Here is a 26,525-nt window from a genome sequence, read left to right as displayed (position 1 = left end):
CACTTATTTCGATGTTCTTCCACCTCAGTTTCTGGTCATCGTATGTACGATATGCTTTGAAAGCGACACAATGCAAAACATTCTCAACCTGCTGTATGATGCGAAAATGAAAGGTTTGAAAATTCTATATTTTTACGATATACAAACATCTACATACGTACGTTTCACTCGATATCGTGTTATAATAAAAATAGAAGAGCCAAAATGACAACTGTAGATTCAGATACTCTCAAGTACTGTCAGATGAGTGAAATTTACATTTCGGTTTACCAATTTAATATTTACAGATACGTAGAAATATGTAAAATAGAATTTTATCGCAAAACCAAGATAAACACACTTTTGCGCTAAATTCTACAGATAATTTCCCAGTGAAAGGTATTCGAAAAGTACTCGAACTATACATAATAAACTAGAACTATGGTCTAGAATCTTTTTTCCTTCCAGTGGACCATTTCTTCTCGCTAAACATTAAGAATTCCCTCTAAAACATAACGTCTCCGATGGTTCCCCTGGCATCGAGGCGAGCAACGGCCACGTTCTATGAAGTAACGACCAGGAAGCGTGCTATTAGTCTTAATGCAGCAGAGTGCTTTCCTCGAAGAGCTTTGTTTCTTCCTAACACGATGGATCTTGACGGGCTCGTAACTCGAAAATAAAGAGACAAGTTTCCTTACGTCGGAAGCAGACAGGCAATTTTTGACCGATCCATCACCATTTCCGGGTTACATGTCGCGTTGTCTCGTTCCATCGAGCACCCTACCGATCGCGCGATTACTTCACGGTCCAATTTTTCCTGTTTTGCGTGAGACAACACCATTATTTCAAGCAGCATCGGCCTGATTCCCATTGGAATCATCGTTTGTGCTTTCTATGCATGACGAAACGTCATTTTCACTATCTAGTATGCAGTAATGAATAGGCGTACGAGATAGTTAATTACATTCGCTTTGTTGCTCCTACCCGTTATTTTTCTTCTTTTAACTCGATTTTCCGATGGAATATTTTCTCGAAGAATTCTCCAACGAAACGAAAACAATTTTTTTTTTAAATTGCCTTTGTCAGTCAAAAGGGCAAAAGAAAACTCGCAACTTGTTTTATTCGATAGAATTTTTTTTTCAAATAACAAAAGGAAGAAGAAACGATAAATTAATTAGACAGGTTACAAAGGTCGTATACGCGAAACAATAAATTATTGAGAAGAAAACGATTTCCCAAAATCGGTGTTCGTCTAAAAAGACAACATAAAACTCTCAACCCCAATATTCCTCCAAAAAACAAGCACTGTATTTCTTCCTTTAAGCCATTTCATGCGCAAAATTATCGCGCACAGTTGCACGGGTCATCGAATATTCGCGATTTAGCGGAAAATTTCACGAATAAGCCAACACAACGAGGAAAACACGATTTCTTCGACCCATTCTTGAGATTGGATCGAACACGATCGCGTTTTGCTTCTTACGACGTAAATTAATCCCTTTCGTGAACGGGCTTCCGCCAATATCCGGATGAAGCACGCCGCTTCCGGTCGATTTAATCTCCACCGATGAGCCACGCGATTCTTAGAGTGCCGACAACTCGGTTAGGAAGTTGGATTAATAGAAACTTTTCGTCGTAAAATGTGAGCCAGGCGGAAAAGTTGGAGAAGTTAGTCTGGTATCGATTATGGTAGTTCTCAATTTTTTGTCGATATCTTTTTAGATGGGAAGAGGAACATATCTTGCGTTGATATTTGTAAAAAATAATTTGTTAGAATCGTTTATGGGAACGTATAATTTGGTTCATAACTTGCTATTGGAATTTAATTAAATTGTTTGAAGGAAATATTTGTTGTAGAATACATCGAAGAGATTTAAAATTCAAAAATGATATTATCACGATCATATTGCTGCAATCTGCCTACGATGTTACTCGCAATAAATTTCTCGTAATTGTGCTAATTTTTGTGTAGAATCAGCTCGTGAAAATACAAGAGAAAGTACAGCGAACGTAAATAAAAAGTGAGCGAAGCTGTACAAGCTACATCTGAAATTATACGCTGTAGCTGAAATCCTAGCGCGAATTGGGACTAATTAAATCTTCTTAATTAAATTCCGAACTGAAACGTATAATGTCTAAAGAATCCTAAAAAAAAATCCGGGAGAAAATGTATTAAATAGAAATTAAAATTCGAACCGTACAATTCATTCTGAAAAAATGAATTTCTCTGGCAAATTAAAATTCTCCGCTGTTAACTCCATAACGAACGAAAAGTAAGAACGAACGACCACGATGTTTTATTTTACATAAAGAAAATTTGCACGATAATTATTATTCCGCGAAATATAAAAGAAAGTCGAAAGATTCAATTGAGCGTGGTTGATTTCTTGTAACGAAATCGCATCTAATTGGCCCAAATAATTAGCGTAACAGTTATAGAACTTTCCATTGACAGCCGTGCGTCGAGAAAAAGTAAGAAACGTTCGTTTTAAACGATGCTGAGTCACGAGAAACGGTTTCATGCTCAGCGTGAGAGGAAAAGAGAATTAGAAAAGAGTTGTCGATCACGATGATCGTTGACCGGAAAAATATGTGCACGCCGTCTATCGTGTTTTCTCTCCGTGAGAAAAAAAAGAAGAACGTCTTTTATGCATCGTAGGACGCGCGTTCGAAGCCATCGTATCAGCTGATTTCGTCTTTTTCCTTTTTTTTTCCTAACCTTCATACGGAAGAAGCAAAAACTACGGGACAACCAGAAGTGCGCTCGCGTAGAGATTCGCGCAAGAAAATTAACGATCGTAAACTTTACTACTGAAAAAGATTTCGAAAGTGTAAATGAGATTCACGAAAATTTTATTCAAAAATATTAAAATTGATTTTTGATTCAAAACATTCTTCCATCGAAAATTTACATTTTTCGTACGAAAATTCTATCTTCTGTAAGATTTGGCTTGGTTAAATAGTACTTTGGAATAGTCAAAATATTGCGTTCGAAAATCCTATTTTAAAATTTAGCGTGAAAATTTAAAGCATTCTATCCAAAGGATCTATTAACAAATTTAGCTTGAAAATCGTCACATTTCCTTTGACGATCTTATGTAAATATTAACTGTTTTAAAGTTTGCCTCAAAAATTCGATTTACATATCAATATAAAAGATAATTCCTTTTAATTGTTTCGTTCTGCCAATTAGTAGGATTTATTGTATTAAAATTTCATTCTATTAAAATTACTTCGCGATTTTTATGAACTGAGAAGAAACCACTCTAATTTGTTAGAAAGCTTACGTCTATTCTTGTTAGTGAAACTTTCCTCGTTTGCACGATGTGAAGGATGCAAGAGGTGGAAGAAAAGAGGAAGCGAAGGTTCTTTTAGAGGCTGAGAATTTCTTTAAACTTCGCACAGAAAGCGTCTTCCGAAAAGACCTTAGGAGAAGCGTCGTGATGCTTGCGAAAGAATGCAATCTCCATTTTACATTTTAACCCTTCTCTAATTAATGAAATTAGTACTCTCCCGAGAAGAAGTGAGTTTTCCTTTCTGTTTCGTGCTGCTTCTTTTTCTCGAAGGTAGCGTTAAATGAACGAGAGTGTTTCCTCGAAAAGCTTGCTTTTCCTCAAGTGTAAATTCACACGGATTTTTTTGTCAGAAACAGGTGGAAACAATTCAACGTAATTGACAAGAGATTGCAAAAATGCTTGAAACAAGACGAAAGAAATGTTGAAAACGATAACAATTTTCTTTAGAACGACTAGCAAATGTAACTGGGATTTTCTTCGCGATTAATTAAAGTGTATGTACCTGGTACGTTTAATTTATCGCAACGATAAGACTAAAAAAGGAGATGCTTTCTGCCGACTGCCTAAGAATTTCTGAACCGCCCCCATTGGCGACGATTCAAGGTTTTGCAGGAATACCAGGCCCGATTGGCCCGAGTTCAATAGCAGCCGGTGAATTGAATTAGAGTTCGGAATCGAAATAACATACCATTTAAAACGCATTCCCTATCTTCCCCACCTTATACTAATTTTACATAAAATTAGAATGCCTCGAATAGTTCGCTCCTTAAATGAAATTTCGAATTTTGTCAAACTTTCTCGCCTCCTATCTCGTTATTTTCTTTTCTTTTTATGGTAACCAAATAATGGTAACCAAAATAGGAATGAATAGATAGTAACCGAAGCCTATTTCAGAGCTGCAAAAATCTGAATTTAATAAATACGTACATACGTACGCTTTTTATTCTTTTTATGGTGACCAAATAATGGTAACCAAAATAGAAAGGAATAGATGGTAACCCAAACCTATTTCAGAACTGAAAAAATCTGAATTTAATAAATACGTACATACGTACGCTTTTTATTCTTTTTATGGTGACCAAATAATGGTAACCAAAATAGGACGGAATAGATGGTAACCGAAGCCTATTTCAGAGCTGAAAAAAATCTGAATTTAATAAATACGTACATACGTACGCTTTGTCGATCACGGTAGCAACAACCCACTTCCATAAATAGCGATCCCCAACCCTCGAAACTCGCAACAATTAGCCACCCTTTCTGTTAACGGCAACGAACTTAACATCTCGAGGTAGGAAGACTAGTCGAAAACACGAGGGCCATATCGCTCGAAAGAACGAAGAGTCGTTCGTTGGTCGCGTTCCTTTGAGCGGCCAGCTCCGCCACTCGAGAATCCTCGCCTTTGAGACGCGTTCCTCGAGATGGAAGCTTCGTCCCTTGAACTTCTCCAGACGCAAGAACGCATCCGCCGTTGCAAGCACGATGCACAGGGTCGCTCGTTAATACGTAAAAATCCCCTTTTTACCCTTACGAGGCCGTTGCTGGACCACGTGTTGAGAACCTCCCCAGTCGTCATGGCAACCCCCGTCCGATCCCGCAGACGACGAACACGTTCCTGGTGCCCGAATCAGGAACGTAACTTCCGCGTCGTTGGCCCTTTGTTATTTTCAGATCGACTGTTCTAGCAACTGGTACGAGTCTTTATATGTAAGGGTTCTGACATTTGCCGAGAAAGGGAAATGTGCTTTTGCTTCGAAGAATTATTTGTTTGGCTTCGTTTTTTAGTTTCCAGTCGATGATAAATCATCGTCATAGACATTATCATCGTGGGTTTGTTTGGGATCAGGCTTGGAGTGATAGAAGGGAATTTCAGAAATTGTTTATGTCTCTCGCACGATAGTTTTTGCAGGCTCGTTGGAAACTACCAAATGATCTAAAAACTGGCAAGTTAAATATTCTACCGCATGAATGTTTTATACGTTTCACCAGTATCTAAAAATAGTCGGAGCTGATTTACCAATTAAATCACGCGAGCGGAAAACCTCGGGTACTTCCGTATATGTTGACCGACCGGCTTTTTCGGCGCATGTTTCCTGTCTAATTAAATCGATACACCTGTGTGTGTTTGTGTTTCGGAAGCAGAAACGTGGCGGCGCGTGCGACTGAAAACTCTTCCAGCAGTCAATTAATCCACGGCGTAAAATTAATCAATGACGTCCGGCAGATATCGCTGCGGCGGAAAAATCGATACGTCGCGTCGCGACGTAACAAATCGTCTCCTGATGCTCGACGAAAGAAAAATAAAATATAGAACGGGCAAACGTCAACGCAGTTTCCTCGACGATGATTTATGCTCCGAAAGAACAGCTTTTAATTGCCGAACCATGGACAGATGGTGACTGGATTTCACGGATCAGCGAATGATGGATGAATTTTTGAAACAGGCTGGCAATTAGACTAAGTAGAGAAAGGAGGTCTGTTTGTCCTACTAATTAACCTTAAAAGGTTAGAAAGCTGCGCTGCGAAGATATCACTGTTAAATTATTATATTTCAATTCGTTTATCGTGGGAACATTGCGTGCACGTTTATGCAAATTCGCTCGTTCACGAATATAAAGAAGCAAGCAAAAACTTGTTGTCCATTAAATTTCACGTCGAGTAAATATTTTACCTGCGATGCTTTATGCGTTTCTATATATTATGTAGATTTTACACGTTTTGACAAACTTAAATATCCTTGTAATTAAATAATCACAATTAACAGGATGTACGTAATATGCAAAAATATGCGAAATACCCAAAGTTCTCGATATAACATTCGAAGGGATGTAATCTATAAAATTGCACGAGGAATCGTAATAGCAAAATTTGAGTTGTATGAATATCTTTGTTCGTCGCCATGCATAATTAGTATCCGTCTGCGGTTCGTTAATTATCGACCGCTAAGAATTAATAGAGACACGTCAAATGCAGTCGTCGAACGATCGACGTAGTCCGAGGATTATCGATGTAATTAATATCTTCGAAGAAAATGATACGCTTAATCTGATAATTTTAAGGAAGTATCGTAGTTCCGCTTGATCTGTTACAAACGCTACGCGAAGAATTCTGAACTTTAGAATCATCTTGTATAATTGAGATCGCTAGAAACGATTGGAACTTCGAACCTGTATCAATACCAAGAGCGAGCAATTATCGTGCACTGGTAATCATCTCGAGCTCGTTTCATTTCATTAAATCGAACTCTCCCTGACCATTTATTTCTTCTATGAGCACTTGCAGCGTTCTACGATCATAGAGCATCTACATCGATAAAGTCGTCATTTGTTCGTTCAAATTTGCTGTATCATCGGTTACAATTGCTATCGCGTCTCGGATAGTTGTAGCGTGCAAGTGATAAACGACGTGGCTGCCAAAAACATGAAAAACTGCTTCTTTAAATCTCATTGATAAAGTACGAGTGCTACAATCGTTTATTTTACTCCCGAAGACTGTCGCCAGAGGATTGAAATGCTAAATCTCAGTTTCGTTATGATCGGAAAAAGATAAAAGTGTAATCGGCTTAATTAATCACAGCTCGATTAATATCACGCTATGAATTAAAATTGTTTATTAACAAAATTTTCGACACGAGTCGTCGAAGTTTCTAAAAATCAGGACACCCGTGTATAATACAAAATAAGCCAAATAGCATAAGTAGATGCAAAAATTCGCAAACATACCGACTGAAAATCATAGTTGCGTGAGTTAGTTTACCGTTATTCTTCGTTAAACGATGTTCCGCGTTTATTGTTTGAAAAATTCATTATATCTTTTTCAAGACGCGAAAACGTACGTATAATGACAGAGAGCAAAGTCGTAAGTTAATATTAATCGGTAAGCGAAACTAAGGGAACGATACTTGCAGGAATTGAAAGAATCTTAACTGGGATCGCTACGATTCTCAACTCGAAGCCACGCGGAAAATCTTCACCTCCGACACTTGCGCCATTTGCTACTTTGACTCCTCGATTCGTATCCGCTGCCGTTGTCAAGCGTTTGTCCTCTTCTAGATCGATCGAAACGCAACGAAAATTTCTGCGGCTCCCTCACAGAGATCCGTATACGGTCCCGAGAGCGATGTTGGAGCACGAACGCGATAGTTTGGGGCAGACAAGGTCCGAGACAAGCCGTCTAACTGTCAAACGCAGAGGACAATAGAGCGCCGGACGTGTAGGGGGTGTTAGCCGGCGACTTTGCATACGTCAACGCCCCTTCATTCGATATTCAGCTCGAGAATTGCGACAAAGTTTGCTCGAAATAATACCGTTTGTGAAGCGTGCCGCTCGCGGTTAAATGGTTCGCGTAACTCCGACGATTATTCCCTCGCGAGAAAGCCTACTGGTATTAAAAATTGTAACGTGAAAAAATTGCTTCGAATAAACACGAAGAAGTCGTAGAAACGAACTGAAAGCTGGTCGATGCACCGATCCATCGAATTATAACGAACGTCGTATCAACGTAGATATCCTGAAATTCCTATAAAAGATCTCTACTTTCCATCGGCAACTACGGTCAAGCATCTGCGTTCAAAGCTACTAATGGTAAAGCCCTGGTACTCGAAGCTTCCCAGGAACTGCGTAAATACTCTAGGACGCACAAAAACTTGCGTCGTTAATCTAACGCCTAGCGTTTCCGCGTAACGCGCCACTTACTCTCTAGATTCTGACGCGTGGTGACTACTACGTGGCGTAATTAGCTTGCGATACGCAACGCGATACGTCGTTCCCATTCGCCGGAGAACGCATACACACACTGGTTTCTTTGTTCGAGACAGCTGACCTCGACTCACGAAGCAGGTGATAAACAAATCGATGAAACTGTAAGGAGAGAGAAGAAAAGAATACGAGACGAGCGAGAAAAACTTAGAAACGTTGAAAAAGAGCGTAGGAAGAGAATCGAAAGGGTTGTGGGAGGATAAGGGTTGGACGTGGCCGTAAGATAGGTCATTAGGGGACTTTTCGGACTCTAATGAGATCATTAATTAAGAGTCGGAGCACCGTCGGTACCGGTGGGCTTCGAATCTCTTTACACGAGTACGGATTATCGGTATAATTAGCGGATACCGGAGGCTTCGTTAAGTCGACGTTAATTTCGAGATGCTACGATGTCTCGTGGACGCTTGTTAAGCTCGACGAACGCTAAGACGATGGTTCGATCGATGGTTTGCCACGTTCATTCCGTCTGTAAGTTCCTATAGTTAACGAACTCGCTGACTTGAAACGTAAATTTTAATGCAATCGATCTGCGATAAAATTTTCAAAACGTAGCGTAATTTAATTTTCCTTATAATACACGCGATTAATAAGTATCATTCTCGTTTAATAATTAAAAATGTCTCGTAACTTTTAGTCGGTGTTAGCAAATTAATCTTCTTGGATGCTACGCGTATCAAAATATTTTCCACCTACTAACCAAAAGTTCGAAGCTCAAAGCAAAATCAGCGAAACTACTTAAATTTACTCGACCCATTTAACCGTGACAAATTCGCAAGAAAAGAGAAATAGACGAAGATTAACGTAATGCTCGAAACCACGAAACTTCAAATTTGTTCGAATTTCTCTAAAATCCTATCTTTGTTTCAACGATGATCCCTAAGGGAGGAATCCCGGGATCAATTAGGTCTGTTCTCGTCACAGAGACCGCAGTTTCTCTGAATCAGCTCGGCGGAAATTACGCCAGGGTACAGAGGTCTGTTTACAAAGCGTGTATTGTCCCCTCAGAGCGGAGGCGCCCCGACGCGGAGAATTTACTCGTGAGTTTCTAAGCGATTACCTGCAGCAGTGCAATGGCGCAGGTAACGAGAATTCTCTACCCATGTACCATCGCTTCACCATACAAAATTGGACGATCGCAGGGCACTTTTATGTTTGCCTCCGCTTCCTCTTTCGCCATTCTACGTTAGAAGGTTTTTGGTGGGGAAATGGAACGCAAGAAAATATAGTATTTACCGGGTGAATGGAACGACGATCGTAAAGACGAGCTTTACGCGCATTCAAGAAGACGTTTCTCGTGCGATCAGAGGATTTGGATTTATTTTTCCAATGATGCGGATTAACGATGAGGACGTTGAGCGAAAAACAGGAGACAGATCGACGCGTAAACAGGATGGATTTTATACAGATTTCATACATTTCTCTAAACAATTGCATCGACGAATTAAAACGAGACACTCTGTGTAATAATTGCTCGCGATGAATTTCCAAGAATTCTGTCGAAGGAAGTTTATCGAGAAAATGCCGTGGCTTAACAGTTGCTTGATGTAACGGAACAGGAATGTTACCAACCCATCTTGTCTATTTATGTCATACAATCCGGGAGATTTACAAAACTAACAATCAGTATCGTACAACGTGCCATATTGAAACGAGTTCACAGATGCGATCCATGCAATTTGAACAAACTGAAAGTTGTTAATTATAGTCGTACAACGACGACGCGATGTACGTACGGAATGCTAATAGTCTTTCTAACCGCGTGAAAGCGGCTCGAAATCGCGTTACTTATTTGTCCAGGCGAATTCTAGCAGACGTCTGACAGAAGGAGGCTAATTAACGAAACGAGACTAAACGGAGACGGTCTATTTTCTCTGTTCGTAGGAGCGATGTCTTCCTGGAACCGTATCTGCAGCAGCATGGAACCGTTCAGGTTGTCAGCTCGCCGAGCACGCCTCCGCCAAATCCGCTGCAGCATCATCAGCTCACGCAGCTACATCATGTACAGGTGAGTAAGAGATCTTCCTTCTTGCTTAATAATCGCCTTGACGTTCGAAGGTCTTCACTAATGGCTGTATAGTTTGCCAACGACGAGATGAAAGAGTTGGTACTCGTAACGAGATCTTCGATTCTATTCACACCGAATCATTTTTCTTTTTTTTTTTTTTTTGTATGCGAAAATGATTGTTTTTTAATAACTGGCAATATCTTTTGAATGGTTTGACACATTTTGGTATTTTGATACTTGAGATTTATTTTACTAAAATCACATAAGTGCGTCGTTTAGTTAATCAATAATTTATTAACTCGTTGTTCGAATTGACAATCTCTTGGACATGCACCTCGACATTTTACGCTTTGTTTGTAAACGAATTACGTCGTATTTACGTTTTCGATTTTTAATTTTGTAATTGAAACATATCCTGTCGAAAATGATCGGATATCTTCGAACCATTCAATTGACTCATTCACTGAAGATTGAAAGTTCGGTTTTTCCGAGGGACACAACGTTGATAAAATTGTCAGGAAATAATTAGTATCTTGTGTTACAGCGAATTAATGTCCTGTAATGAAATTTCGCAATTTCGGCGCACGAAATGACGCAAGCAATCGAGTGATCGGGAAATTGCAACGACTGTGGAATACTTTCGGCGGCTCGTAATTAAGGGATTCGTAATTGGCTGCGAGGGTGTTTAACACGCGTCGCACGTCCTCGTTTAATCCGTTTAACCTGAAACGCCGTTGTGTGTCAGTCTGCATTTCAAATTAAATTACACTCGAAACTCCAGTACGCGGCGAACCCCTTCGCGAATCCTCTTCGGACCCCCGTCGTGTCCTCGTGCGCCACCGCAGTGAAAAAATAGGGTTGCCGGAAAAATTGAGAAACGCAAGTGATCGACGTTTGCGATGTGTCGGTGCGAAACTCGTGGCAAGCGCCTGGATCGAATTGTTTCTCGTTATCTTTTTCATTATTTTCGAAACTCGGTCTGATTGAAAGCTCTCGTGAATGATACAAATTGATAGGTCGTACGAGCACGTTGGTGTTCGTGATACTTTCGATGGGAACAGGGACGAAGTAAAGAGTTAAAAGACTGATCAATTTTCCCTCGTTGTCGCGTCAAACTTTTTATCATTGTCCTATCAAACATTTTTCCCGTTCTTTCGTTCAATTTCCTTGCGTTAATAGGACGACGTAACGGAAAATAAAAAGCGTTTCTCCGAGCGCAAAGGCAGACGCGTGTGGTGAATGTGTTTTAATTTTCACAAATTATTATCCTTAAACGAAACACGTATCGGTGGGATCGTGAATCGCTGGTAACGAAGGCAATTCCACGGTATTACAGCGTTGAACCCTTTCCACAAACGAAGCCAACCGGAGCAAAACCTTCGCACTTGAATAGGAAAGCCTCTTGTTGGGAAATTCTAGCGCGATGCAGAAACACTCGGTTAAATTACCGTCGTTTCAGCGTAACTGCGAAACCTGTTCCCGCACCAATTTGAAAGAAAAAAAAAGAAGAAGAACGCGAACTTTGCGAAGCGTATGCTTGTAACAAATATTTCAAATATTACAGATTTTATCCGAGATAATCGCGAACGATTAGCTACAAAGGAATACATTTAGTTGCTTGGCTAAATCGCACGTCCTCCACCTGGTAAGACACTTTGATCGATGCTGATCGATTGCACTGGATTTTTACAATCATCGACTTTCCCGTCCAACGTTTTTCTACGATTCGTCAAACGTCTAATTCGCGTCACTGGAAATGAGACCGATTCCGTTTGGGTTCGCGACCCTTCTGTACTTTTTACAGGGTATTTAGGGGAATCGTGGGATTATTCGGGGCGACAGAATCGGATAAAAGGTGGGAGAAGTTTAATCGACGCCTGCCTTGATTTATTACGACACGAGCTAGCGTGATTGCGATCGTTTAACGTTCGAGTATCGTTTAGTGATTATTTATGGATTGCAACGTGGCCACGGGGTGTGCGTTGACATTCAGACTATTAGGAAACTCAGATTCATACGATTTTTCTAGATTCATTAACTCGTTGACCGACGAATTTCTTGCAGAATGAAAGAGCACGCTGACAAAAGTATCGGAAACTTTCTATCGATATACGCGTTTCCCGCATCTCTCATTTCATATTGTTCGTTTCGTTTCCCAATTCTCTGAATCGTGTCCGACATGCACGATTCGATATTAGCGACAATTCTACCCTTTCAAATGCGACGTAATTATATAATAATGAAATTCCAAGTACGAATATATCATTAGGTAGTCCGGAAAGTGTCTTTCTTTTACAAACGCGCGTTTTACAACAACTTATCTTTATACAAACATCAAACCTATTCTGTCAAACGTTGTGATTTTTATCTGGATAAAAGAAAATGGATCATACGTAATTCGACAAAATAATATAAAACAAAAAACATTGTGCGCCTATTATTTCCTTATAAAACGAACGAAACTTTTCGGACCACGTAATCCGATGTATAACGAGCTCCTTGATATTCTATTCTTGGGAATAACATCTAAAAGTATCATAAACGCAACATCAGCCTGAATACGCACAACATATAAACCATGCACGGTATAATTTCTCAAACGTCTGACGCGTTTCGCGACGTTAATTCCACTTCATTGCTTAATCTCGGTCCCCATGGTTCCTTTCGACCACCGTAAAACCTCGCGTCGGCCAATTCCAACACGAGCACGAAGAACGACTGGACAAAGTCACGATTCGCTGGCGGGCGACGCGACGCCGCGAATATGGAAATCTCTGGCCCTTAAGCCGCAATTCCGAGGGTGTAAATCCTACCTGATCGTCATACAATACACTCTAATGCGGTATTATACCGACACCACGCAGGGTGCAGAACGAACGGGTTCACCGGTTATCTCAATTTGCAGCCAATGCTCGCCCCAACCTTTATTCGCTGCTCGTTTAATCGTTCCTCCGACTTTTTTTTCCATCCGTCTACTGTTACACACTTCCTTTTTCCTCTTTTTTACTCTCTCGTTTTTCTTGCGCAGAACGCTTCCTCGTATCTGCGCCACTTTTAATTGTCCTCTTTGTTTCCGCGACGATTATCGTCGTCGAGCTATGAACGAAATAAGCGAATATCGTAGCCCTGGCTTCCCGCGGGGATACCAGGAACGCTCGTAATGATTCCATTACGAGAATCGTAAAATGGCAATTACGAGTGAGAAGCGTGTACGGGTGGGTAGAAAGGTGGTTTCGGCTTTCTGAAGCGAATAATTTCTTTCGTTAATACGCGTTGCTAGTATCTAAGCGAGAGAAACGGTCGTTGCGACGATACTGATAACAAGGTTTCAATCAATCGAAGAAACTTTCGCATAGATCCGACGATATACAGGGTGGTTGGTAACTGGCGGTACAAGCGGAAAGGGGGTGATTCTACGCGAAAAAAAAGAGTCGAAAATATAGAATACAAATTTTCGTTCGAGGCTTTGTTTTCGAGAAAATCGACTTTGAATTTTCGCTCGGTACGCGTGCACTTTATCGCGTTTCGTTATAACGGATCTCACTGTAGATCGTTGTCTCGATTGACGTTACTTTTTTAATTTTTAAATTTTTAAATTTTTAAATTTTTATTCTATATTTTCGACTTCTTTTTTCGCGTAGAATCACCCCCTTTCCAGTCAGTTATCAACCACCCTGTATATGTCGGAGATGTAGGGACATAGGATCTTTCGTTTGGAATCCCCGATCCCCGATACTTTGGTCTAAACTGTTCATTATAGCTGTACTTAAATAATAGAACTTAGAAGTAGTTGTTGTGATACAATCTGATTATGTTTGCCCGAGGTTTGTGACAGTGGGCTTGGGGTCAAAGTGACACAACTGGTCGCCAAACGTAGCCACGGTCACGGGACGAACGTTTTTACTTAACAGTAGAAGTACCAATATCGAGGGACACACGCTGTATTAACAAACAAGCCCCGGGGCAGGAGCAATGACGGCTCTACGCGGGTCTGCCTACTAACGGCGCCTGGAATTTTTATTGATAACCCCGGTCAATACGCAATTGACAAACGCGATCGTGTCAGTATTTTATTCTTATGATCACCTTGAAGAATTTACACACAACGTCTGGTCAATCAGTCAGAAAGATACCGTGCGTCACAGCTAACGTCACTTTGAGTTTCAAAACATATTCGATTGTACAAAGAGTTATCCCGTTGACCGTGGATTCGTTCGAACCTAAGAACATTGTCTTTACTTTAAGAGTGTCTAATAATCACGTTAAATCGTTAAACCCTGTTAAATCAACACTTGTACATATAATTGAAAATATAAACCTCATTGAACAACTACGATGGCTTGTCCTAATGAAGATACGCAACGCGCCCCTAAAACTAGCGCCAACCCGACAAACCCGACATATAAATATCTGTAGAAGACTTGTATAGAGGATGTTTGTTCGTGAGATTTATTAGATGTTATTGCTTGTTGTCGAAACCATCGAATATATTTAAAATAATAAATAAATATACAGACGATATTCGCTCGTACAGTGTATAAATTGCATTATAAAATTGCTAATTAATACTCGATAAATGCTCGCTAGATACTCGTCGATAACTCGGTAGATAACTCTTGATAATTCGTAGATAACTCATCGATACTGAACTCTTTTCGATTGCATCCATTTATTTATACTGGTCGGGAGTAGTCGGAAAATTCAAATTTGTCTTCGCTCGATGGTTGCACGTAGCGGCGATATTGTTTTACCCGGAGTTTATTTATTCTTACATTACATGTATCCTAACGATCTTGATACTCCGAGGCAAAACGACAACGTGATTTGAATTGTATAATATGTGTCATTGAAGTGGATGTGCAAGCGTCTTTATCGTCACCATTTCTCAAAGTCTCACGACCAACTACACGAAACAAAATGTCTGAAAATGTCATATGTCGATGAAAAATGTCTCGAGTTAAGGTTCGACAACAGCTGTAGGAAGAAACTCGTATGTCATTTTATTTAACAAAGAGGAACGAGTTGGGCTATTTGGGCTCTTATTGGTCTTGCAAAATTCGTAGAACGATAAAAATGATAACCCAGCTTGATGTATCGTTAAATGATATTGATGGTACGCGGTCTGAGAAAGTTCGCTCTTGAAACGCGTAGGTGTTGACGGAAATGTTAACCGATTAACTTTATGTTTCAGAGCGAGGAGTCGCTTTCCTCGGAAGGGTCGGCCACCTCGGGTGGATCTTCGAGCTCGACGGAAGATTCTGGCAGCGAGGTCGCGTGCGACATCACTCTGATCGAGAGGCTTATACGATCGCATCCGATTTGGTTCCTTCCTGGCATCCAAAGAGCCGGCGCTTTCCACTTGTTGCAAGGCAAAGAGGAAGGGGTGAGTGCACTTAAACGAATCGATTAGCCGTAAGAAAATTGCAAGCTGGGTAAAGTCTGCCTTGTCTTTATCTCTCGTTTTGTATTTCTCTCTTGTTGACCGACCAGGAAGTTTTCCACCGAAGGTACACGGGCGTTCCGAGCAGGGGATTAAAAGCGTAGCGTCGTGGAAAGCTCTCGAGTGCTGCTGCACCAACCTCTTAGAGTTTCCGATGCGAGAGAATTTCATTTATCGCCCCGTTGGAAAGCTGTTTCTTCGATGAAAACTATCGCATTATCGTACTCGGCTTTTCCTATCGATCTTCCTTGCTACGAGTATTTTTAATCGGTCGTGAAGGTTTTGCTAGGACGTGTGATGGAGATTTAAAAAATTCAAATAGCTTTAACTCTGCTGTTCTCCTCGCTTCTTCTTCGCTTTGTATCTCCTCGTGTATCATCTTTTTTTTTCAGCTATTCGTTCAGTAAAAAAGCGTGGAATACACAAAAATGAAAATTACGAAAATTACAGCGAGTGATAAAATATTTAATAACTATTATATTCTATACTAACTCGTCTGATTTTTTTGCTATTCGATAACTGGTATATTCTAATAACGTCTATCAAAATGTAACGTACGTTCCAAATTGCATAGACGCGAGAAGTACAGCAGCGTTAAAATCAGCCAGATCTATAGAAGGCTAAACTGGTTTCACGCGGCGACACGTGTATCGCTGTACGCGTATGATAGACACCCAATATACACTACACGTGTATGCCAATGAATCCTTTCGCACGACACACGCCGATTTTCAAAAGATACAGCATCGCGGTACTGATTTCGTCGTCTGCTGGTTTCCCAACAACTTCAGCCGCCGGCGATAATTTTGCCAGATGAAAGAGCGATCGACACAGGTGATCCACGCAGGAACTAGACGAGACCAGCGATGCGTAGCTCGCGATACGTGAAACCGGCCTTGGTGCTTCCCCTTTTCGCAATCTCTTTTCTTTTGAAAATCAATATTTTCGAAAATTCAATATTTTCAAGTTTAGTCGCCGATCTATCTTCGCCGTACTGCAATGAACAAGTTTACGGAAAATGCATAACTCGCGTTGTCGACGATGCATTTACGTAACAAGAGACAATGGCGAAGAGGGAAGCATCGCGTACAACGAACAGCGAGTGAAGAAGCTGTTCAAGTAGCCACGAAGGGAGAGTGCCGCCATTAAATCAGCTGCGGACGAAACAAAGAGTATGAAATATCTCGCGAGCGATTGTTCGACCGGCGTTTTTTTGTTTACTGGAAAAAGTACTGCCTCGGGCCTGCAGGCTTTTCCGACGCTTTGATCGGTCACTGATTCCGCGAATATTTTTCGTCGTCTCGCATTGTTCGACCATGAGAATGAATGGCGGCTTAGGATCTGTTCGTTTTATTTACGAGGAGAATTTATGCCAGAGTATCTCCTCGCTTTAACGTTGTTCGTTGATGATCTATAACGCTTAATAAAAGCGGGATTTTTTCCTTTCAATGCTATTTGATAATGGAAACAGCGATGGCAGAGGAAGGTTAGGGGAATTTAAAATATATATATTCGTTTTCTTTTCTCGCTGCTCCGACATTCGTAACGCTCTTTTACGGATAGTTTCACCGAAGAACGATTTACATAGAGATTTCGATATTTTTGAAAGTTATTTATTACTTGTGTTTGTTAAACGAAAGACGTCAAATTTTGCAATTTTTCGATTTCTCAAAATCGTAGATTTTCCTGTGATAAGCGAGCTTGTTAAAACAACGAAAAGAGGTTACGGTTCGGCTTATCTAAGAGAATCGCGTATATCCAAATTTTCAAGCGTCGAAATTTCTCATCTTTCAAAGTCGCAAGACGCGAGTCGCTTGTTTCTCCCACCACTTTTTCTTTACACTTCACGGGCATCATCCTTTGCACATTCGATCTTCTATTTTCTAAAATTCCGACACACAAGAAAATATCTTGTTCCATTCAAATCCTAGGACATGGAACTGGTTTCTCGCTCCTTTTCAATCCTGCAACCATTAAAGTAGCTCTCCTTTATAAGCCACCTTATTAAATCCTTTCCACCTCGCTCCAACACCAATTTCCCAATTTCATTCGAACTGTCTACCCAATAAAACACACGGGGGTGTAATTAACAACCCTTGTACGGGGTAATAAGGATGCTGGCGTAGATGGTCGCCAGATCAGCCGTGGCCAAAGTGTCTGCGAATGCATCGACCGTTTGGCAAGCAGCACCGTTGCAGCCGGCTCGGCTTAATATGCGGTAAATGCAAACGGCAGACGTTGCCTCGACGAAATACGACTGCCTAAGCTGCTGGCAACGTTCCAACCCGTGGTCTGCCAGAAAATACGCATAACAAGTGGCGTTGTTAGCGTGGTTCCTCTCGCCAGGGATTTTCCTCCAGTGTTGCCTGCTTTTTGCCCGATTTCAACGTTTGTTCGCGCTGAAAACGCACGTGGCACGAGCATTTGTCGCGTGACAAAGTAGCTGATCTTTTCGAGTACCATACATTATCCGAGCTAGATCGAATAGACGAAGAGGAACACGATGGCTGTGTTAGGCGCGACCTCTTCAACTAGTTCTGACATTTATTCAAGTAGCGGATTTTAGAACTTCGACCGAGTACACAGATCCGAGATAGAGCCGAGCAAACTATAAAATATAGTGCTACAAATTTGACAATTTGAATATCGTTACACGTGACGCAATTATTGATCCGGTGCTTACAAGTACGTTGAAAGTATATATTTTGCTTTTTTATATTCGATACCAGAAACGCAAGAAGCGTCAAGGATAGAGAATTAATGATCATCTAGGCCGTTCATTCTCGAGTCTTCGTAATTTTGTTACGCTGCCAAAGAATTAATAGAGCGTAGAATTTTGTCGTGATACGTTTTCGTTGAAAGACTGATACTAGAACAACCGGTAACGCATACCTAAACGTACGATATTTTTCACATTTTTATCATCTGTCCTGTGCTTGCAGTCCGACTACTTTTTAATTAGATATTCCATATACCGGAATCGCGATAAAGTTAGATAATACTAAAACAACGTCGTTAATGCGCATATAACGTCGGCACAGTTTCCCATCGGACGCACCAGCCAGCTGGACTCCCGTTCTTCCGGTTGTGTTAGATAAGAACCGATCAAACTTCTCCATCTACGCAATCCGTAGCCGCTTTCCACTTCTCGGCGAGCAGCATTGTTTCCACGGCGGCTATCTCTGTTGCCCGCCACAGGAACAATCGCGACGAGCCGTGCATGGGTCTTATCTGACACGCGAAGAAGAATAGAAGTCGAGGCGACTGGGTCCCAAATGGAAAATCGTGTCAATGCCTGGTGTTCGACGTCGCCGCGCTGATTTCGAATACGCTTAGATACTCTGCAAGTATAGACTCTTTACTAATTCTTGGAAAATTATCTTCTCTATTAAGATAATAGTTCTTTAATGTTATCCAGCAATATTTATCCAGCTATAGGATTATTTGATTGATTTAAGGAACGTGTTAATTATCAGAGGCATCGATGCGTTTAATTTAGAATTTCTTGCACATCACGAGACGACTAAGAGTGTTATGAAGATACTGGTTCATCAAAGCGAAGAACGCGTTGTTAGTTGAACATCTTTTTCATGTTTATGCAAGTATTGGTATTTATTAGAATTTATGAATTCTTTTGGAAAGAATTTATGAATCAATGAATTCTTTTCATTGAAGCGAACCCTTAACGCTTCGAGTGTGTCTCTCAAGCACCACCGATGTGCGGCGCTCAAAAAATTCCACACATTACTCAATTATATTTAACACCTTACCGACCGATAGCCGATTAATCGGTTTCTTGTCGCCGACGGTTACCGACCGATAGCCGATTAATCAGTTTTTTATCGTCGACAATCTTTCTCATTATTTAAACAGTAATTTGTTATTTAGTACTAAGGTATCTTGCTCAGTTGCTTTGTAAGCTTCCACAGTTTTATACCAATTTGAAAAACTTACCTACCGTTCGTGATGAACGAAAAGAATAGTATTGGAGAGTCTAAACCGAAACAGAGCCGGCGTCAGGGAGAATTTGCGCCTGAGCTGCCGGTCGGACGTGCGTATGCCGTTGAACCGTTAACGGTCGGTAAAGTGTTAAAATATAAATATTTTAATCAAGATTATATTACTTCTGAGATGAATAAAGATCGTTTTGAATGACTTTAATATTATTATTTACACGTCGTTGTAGCATTTCAAATGTGACACTTAAAAACTTGCAAGTCCAAGTATGCTGAGAATAAATTGAAGTTGCCGATTGATATTCACAATTAAAATTTAAGGGTTAATCGCTATATAAACAGTCTATCGCCGTACAAAGAGTCGTCCAAACTGCTTCTTTTATAATTTAAACGATAATTTTCCCTCTGACAACTTCCACTTTTTTAACGAGATCGTTAAGATCTCCTATCAGACGTTGGACAGAGATCGCTTAATTGCATCTACCAAAAGTAATAACTTTCGAATTACTTTTGGAGACCGTGTCAAGACGAACGAAAGATCACTCGAGAAAGAGCTGGAGCTGAAGCTGGAGCTCGAGACTAGACTAGACTAAACTAGAGGAAGGGGCCAAAGAGGCGAAAGCAGCGAGGTCAAGATCCTCTTGGAATTGTATCAAGATGGAATCGAGGTTTCCTCGTGATAAAGCCTGTATGGAAGCAGGGTCAAGCCTTTCATATCGCTGGCTTTATGCTCAGCGGAACGAGATCAAGAATAGATAAAAACTCGTGAAAAAATTGAGTATCGGGTCAAGATGGAGTAACGACTCGAACGGTGATAAGAATCGCAATGAGGAAAACGGTGAATCGAGACCAGGTCGAGCGTCTCTTTTAACACAGGATCGATTGGTCCCCGGTGTACTCTCCGCCGGAGAAAGTTTCATGAACCGTTGAATCTAATTAATTTACCTCGCTTTGAGTACGGCGAAACTTGAGACGAGAAGATGGCAATTTCTTTCTGCGTCGACATTTTTCTTTTCCTCGATATTGTTCGGTATTATTAAGTGGTTTACGTATCAAATTAATTTCTTCGCCAGATATTCCCTCTTAGTGGCTGTTTCTTTAAATCGAGATCCAATACAAGCAACGTTTTCTCTTCGTCATATAGATCGAAAGATAATGGAAGCAATATGCTGTTCGGTATTTTATTTTCCATTTGTTTCAATTAGAAAATCAACTATCGTTGCATCGTATCCCGTTTATTCGATCGAGGCTTATGGCTGTTATAAACTATTTGTGTATGTTACACGCTTGATACATTCTCTTTTTATCCTAGTTTAATGCTCACAGCTAAATTTCAATTCGCTATCTATCCAAGTATATCTATATCACAATTCGCTATATGGAACTACCTCAAAAGTGAATTGTAATTATTTAAATCGACGGACGATATAACTATCTACAATAATCAAATATTTACGAAAATATCGATATTTTCATCTTAAATACGCCCATTGATTGATCTTAAATACCTGTACACCAAATTAAAGAAGAAGGCTAAAATGAACAATGATCCATAGATCTGCTGCAAGAAACACAGAAAGGCGATAAACAAAGATAACAACCCTTGTTTCGATCGTTGAAGAACGACGAAAAATCGTAGAATCGTCGATCCTTCGACGACATCCAAGAGAACTACCCCGATGGATGTTTCATATTGAAAAGGACAAGTCCCGTGCTCGGTCACTTTCCAGTGATTTCTCCAGTAGCTAGCGGTATTTTTTCCACCTCTGTTTTTCGTTGAATAATGGAAAAGTGCGGGGGCTTGGCGCGGAACTTGTAATCAGCGGGGGTGGAATGGCAGCGAACGAGCCGTGCCATTGTGGCGGCATTGTTTTCCCACTGACTCATTGTTTTCTAGCTTTGTTAATCGTCCCCCGGCTACCCCCGCGGCCGCGGGCGAATGGCACAGGACCGAAAAACAATACGGCTCGCAATTACTTCTCCATAGACGAGACACCGCCACCCCCGACGTGTTGAAACGCGGATCGTGATTGCACGAAACGGCACAACAACGCAGAGTGGAGAGGGATCCGAGTTGAAATTATCGCGACTGGCGGTGATTCGTGGATGGATACAACTGTCGAGTATATGATTGAGAATGGAATGAGCGCTAAAGTTTCAGAAAAAAGCAAAGAATCGATATTTGAAAGTATTTCGCTCTTTTTTTTTGTGGGATCTCTGAGGCTAGTTTTATTTTAAGATAAAAGATCGTAACGATATGAAGATTGAAAATTCTTTGGAAATTAATTTGACAACTGGTAACTAGATGTTAGATGTGGATCGATTTGATCTGCGAAAGAAACAATAGGAATTTTGCCAGCGAGTTATAAAATATTTTTGAAAATACGTTTTCCATCGTTGGAAGAATTTCTTCAATTTCGTCTCAATTTTATTCGTGGTAACGTGGTATCTTCTTTAGAACATTAAGAATCTTTTCTTCGACTGAAACTAGGAAGAGCTCGAGACACAGGGAATTCGAGAACCGTATAGGAATTAAAAATACCCGAACCAAGAAATCAAACCTGCAGCTTCACCCAGATTCCATTTCCCCCGAAAACATGGAAGAAAAGGAAAGAGAAAGAAAGGAGAAGAAAAGAAACGAAAATGAAGGGAAAAGCACGGATTCTAAGATTAAAACAAACTGTGCCTCTGTGAGGGAGTTTTTTGTTCAACCGAAAAAGGAAAGAAAATGAGCAGAGATGGAAACGGGTCGAGCATAAAGAAGCTCTTCCTGTCTTTCTTATCCGCTTTGTCCTCTCTTGCTCTTCCAAACGTCAGTCGCGAGAAGTCGACGTTCTATCGACGCGGACGTAGATTTCCGGCTGGAAATGTCGCGGAATTATGCAAGGTGTTTTGTCTGTCGCGGTACTACGCGGTGTCTCGCCTCGGTTTCCTTTTTCTCTCGAGCAAAAGCAGTTATTCTTTCCCCGAGACACGAGGATTTGGCTGCTTGCAGGAAATTTATGGAGCGTAATAGGAATGAGGAAACCGCTGGATAATAATAAGTGTCTCTCGCCTTTTGTGTTCTTCCTTTTTGTCTCAACTGTATTTCCGTGGAAAGAAAGGTTTAAGTACGATAGAAAGAGAGGAAATGGAGCGACAAGAAGAGTATCGTTATTTTCGAGCAGGATTGCAATTTTCTTTTAACCCTTAAAATCTAAAAACCAACGAGGATGTACTTATCGTATTTTTGTCTCGTGAGATAGTTATAAATAACTTTTCATTCGCGATGATTCTAAGTAACGTAGGAATGTCATTAATTCGAGATGATAATATGATAAGCAAATGTGCATCCAGTACGAGCGTTAAGAACGGGTACCTGACTATTAGATTATCTTTGTAGGTTTTCTTCTGTGACAGACTTTACGACTCAAGGATTTTGTATTATCGAAGATTCAACAACTTTCAGCGATTTAATTTTCTGTTATTTCTGTCACTAAACGTGTTTGAGTTTGAAGAACCCGTGTTTGTTAAAGTCCAAGGTTTCCCGTGATTAAATATACGTCTCTCTGGAAATAGAACGTAAGCGGATTATTTGCGAGAAAATAAGTTTCCTAGGTTACGGTCAGTCTCTTCTGCGTACCATTATTTTCACAATTTCTAACTTTTCATCGTTACGTTTGCTATTTCCTTCCGCTATATCAACTTGTCGACAAAAGAGTAGATAATATTTGCAAAATTATAAACGCAAGAAATATATTTTTAAAAATAACGCGTAATATACAAATCGCAAAAAAACAGTACCTTTTGACCACTAAAAAACTTCTTCGAATAAATAATAAATACTTGACGTTCTTATAATTCGTAAATCAGCGAAATCCTGAAATTTCACCTAAATCGTTGAATAATTTGTATAATTCCGATCTCCTCTTGATGTTTCCAGAACTTCGTAGTCCGCCAGTCAAGTCAGAGCGACACGATGGCCCTGTCCGTGCGGCTGCCACCAGGAAAGGGACCGTACATCGAGCACTACCTGATCCAAGCCAACAAGGGGAAGCTGAGCTTGGAGACCAGCGAGAACAGGTTCGACAACATCCCCTCGCTGATCGCCCACTATTCTCAGTGTTGGTGAGTGGCCTCTCTTCGTGTTCGCCTTCTACTCGACCGGATACCATCTACTACTCTACTACCTGCGCTATCACAACTTCCTTTCCTTGCCATTTATTTACCACGATCCCCTTCTCGTCTCCTATGAAAATTCTACTTGATCGAATCTTCCCATCTCTGCAAGGACTTTTCCTCTTTCGAGGTTGCGAGGCAGCATGTTTTTATAGTTGTTTCATTGTCATTGAAAAATGATATTGAAATTTTATACGATTATAGATAAGAACCGATTATAGAGAGATAAGAGAGTATAGATAAATGATAGGAATATTATATATACGCTGTTGGTCAAAAGTATCACGGCACTCGGTTGAATTAGCTCGTACTTCAGTCGTTGAAGGATTCTAGCAAATTTTAGTTTATTTAGTCTTTTACGTTGTAAGGTATATAAGATGTAACAAAGTAAGAATAGACAAATGATAGGAATATTATATATACGCTGTTGGTCAAAAGTATCACGGCACTCGATTGAATTAACTCGTACTTTACTCGTTGCAAATTTTAGTTTATTCAGTCTTTTACGTTGTAAGGTATGTAGGATGTAAATGAAGTAACAAATTAAATATAGATAAATGATAGGAATATTATATATACACTGTTGGTCAAAAGTATCACGGCACTCGATTGAATTAGCTCGTACTTTACTCGTTGAAGGATTCTAACAAATTTTAATTTATTTAGTCTTTTACGTTGTAAGGTATATAAGATGTAACAAAATAAGTATAGACAAATGATAGGAATATTATATATACGCTGTTGGTCAAAAGTATCATGACACTCGGTTAAATTAGCTCGTACTTTACTCGTTGCAAATTTTAGTTTATTCAGTCTTTTACGTTGTAAGGTATGTAGGATGTAAATGAAGTAACAAATTAAATATAGATAAATGATAGGAATATTATATATACGCTGTTGGTCAAAAGTATCACGGCACTCGATTGAATTAGCTCGTACTTTACTCGTTGAAGGATTCTAACAAATTTTAATTTATTTAATCTTTTACGTTGTAAGGTATATAGGATGTAAGTGAAGTAACAAATTGAGTATAAATAAATGATATAAATATTATATATACACTGTTGGTCAAAAGTATCATGACACTCGGTTAAATTAGCTCGTACTTTACTCGTTGAAGGATTCTAACAAATTTTAGTTTATTCATTCTTTTACTTTGTAAGGTATATAGGATGTAAGTGAAGTAACAAATCGATGATAAAGTAATTAGAAAAGGCCGGAGAACACTGTGTGACAAAATACGTGAAACTACAAAGAGAATATGCGTGAGAAGATATCATAAAAGGCAAATTACCGAACGTTAGATACGATAGCTGCTGCTAAACGGAGTAAAAGTGAAATTTCCAACGTGCATGTTCCAGCAGATAATGGAAAGCAAGGAAGTTCAATGTAACGTTTTCTTCGCCTACTTTATTTCCTCTCGTTCGTCTAATTACCTGCGACCGATAGTTTAACTTTTCTCAGAAACTTCTCTTCTCGGTGAAACTATACAGCGCCGTACATAAATGAATGAAAAATTAGATTAGAATTGTACATTCGTCCCTGCGATACATTGATCGCGCCACTTTTACCTTGAACTCATGGAAAAGCAACAACATGGATGAAAAAAGGTTTGCTTGTATTATTCGTAATTCACCAGGTTCTTCTAACATACAAATAATATTAAGACATATATATATATATATATATATGTCAAGTTATCATTGGGATTAGGGGCGTTTAACGAATCTTCATTTGGATTAGCTATTGTTATTATACAATATAGATAATAGTTAATTGTACAAATATGATTATCACACAATTTGACAATTAACCGTGGCGATTAGATACTCGAGATGTTAATGACAATAATCTTAGGTTCAATAACGAATACACGGTCAACGGCATAGCAAATGCGTTTTCTTCCAAAGTCCAAGTCGACCTGAACTTATTTGTTCACAATTCAAGTGTAGCTCAACTTGTCCACAGTACAAGTGGAACTATACTCCAACTACTATACAACTACTCCATACCTCTGTTAGGTAAAAACGTCCATCCCGTGACCGTGGCTACGTTTAGCGACCAGATGTGTCACTTCGAGCCCAAGCCATGAGTCTCGGGCAAACATAAACGGATTAAATCATAAACAACTACTTCTAAGCTTTATTATTTAAGTACAACTATGATAAAAATTCTTAGACTAAAGTATTGGGGATTTTCCCAAAAATTCCAAAAGAAAGGTCCTGATGTTCTTTCATCTCCGACATATATATTCTTCGCATCACAAAGTTTCAAACGAAATAATAGTATCCCAGAGGTTTTAGTATCTTCCTGACGATCTTGTATTTTTCGGATTTGCTTCGGTTCTCTCTAATAAATAAGTTTATTTCTGGTCGTTTAATCGTCTCTTCGATCGGATCTCCTGATGACTCTGCACAGGATGTGTGCACGTAAAGATCATCCACAAACGATCGCGACCAAAATGGGATCACAAGACCGAGTCCACGTTCCACCGAAACAGAATCCAAAAGAAAGATCGTATCGATGATTAGCCAGCAAATGTAGTCGGTGGCGATCGGTAGCATTGCATAATTTATCGAATTCCTCGAGTATGCGAGTGCAGGCAGACTCGATACGCGAGGTGAAAGTCGCAGCCGGATCGTGTTCAGAGATAATTTAGGCGGCTAATGGGAGCTCTGGAAAGCCAGGTTCGCACTGTTAGCGTCGTAAGCCCCGGTTTTCGTGATAATCAACGCGCCGTTTTTCCTTTTAACGATCCCGATTAATGATTCATGAGCGTTCCAGCCGTTTACCTCCTATCGTTCCGCCGATCCGATCCGATAACACGGTAATCGTACCGAGCTGCCCATTTTTGCTTGCTTCTACATTTTTCCCCCGTTTCTTGTTTCGTTTCAAGTCTGGTGCGATGATTAGAGGGTGGCAGCGACGTTTTGT

The 26,525-nt window shown here is 40.0% G+C and overlaps 1 protein-coding gene across 16 annotated transcripts in view; it reads left to right on the top strand.

The window, feature by feature from the left end:
* Positions 1 to 26,525, top strand: part of spri (Src homology 2 domain-containing protein sprint) — a 211,550-nt gene that overhangs the window by 165,002 nt on the left and 20,023 nt on the right. For all 16 annotated transcript variants that reach the window (XM_076621649.1, XM_076621648.1, XM_033338010.2 and 13 more), the window contains 3 exons: positions 9,914 to 10,037; positions 15,229 to 15,420; positions 23,356 to 23,540. In XM_076621649.1, the coding sequence (XP_076477764.1) occupies positions 9,914 to 10,037; positions 15,229 to 15,420; positions 23,356 to 23,540 (501 nt within the window). The remainder of the gene's footprint in view (positions 1 to 9,913; positions 10,038 to 15,228; positions 15,421 to 23,355; positions 23,541 to 26,525) is intronic.

Source organism: Bombus vancouverensis, chromosome 9 (genome assembly GCF_051014615.1).
Source record: "Bombus vancouverensis nearcticus chromosome 9, iyBomVanc1_principal, whole genome shotgun sequence".
Taxonomy (NCBI): Eukaryota; Metazoa; Arthropoda; class Insecta; order Hymenoptera; family Apidae; genus Bombus; species Bombus vancouverensis.
This window is presented reverse-complemented; position numbering and strand designations above follow the sequence as displayed.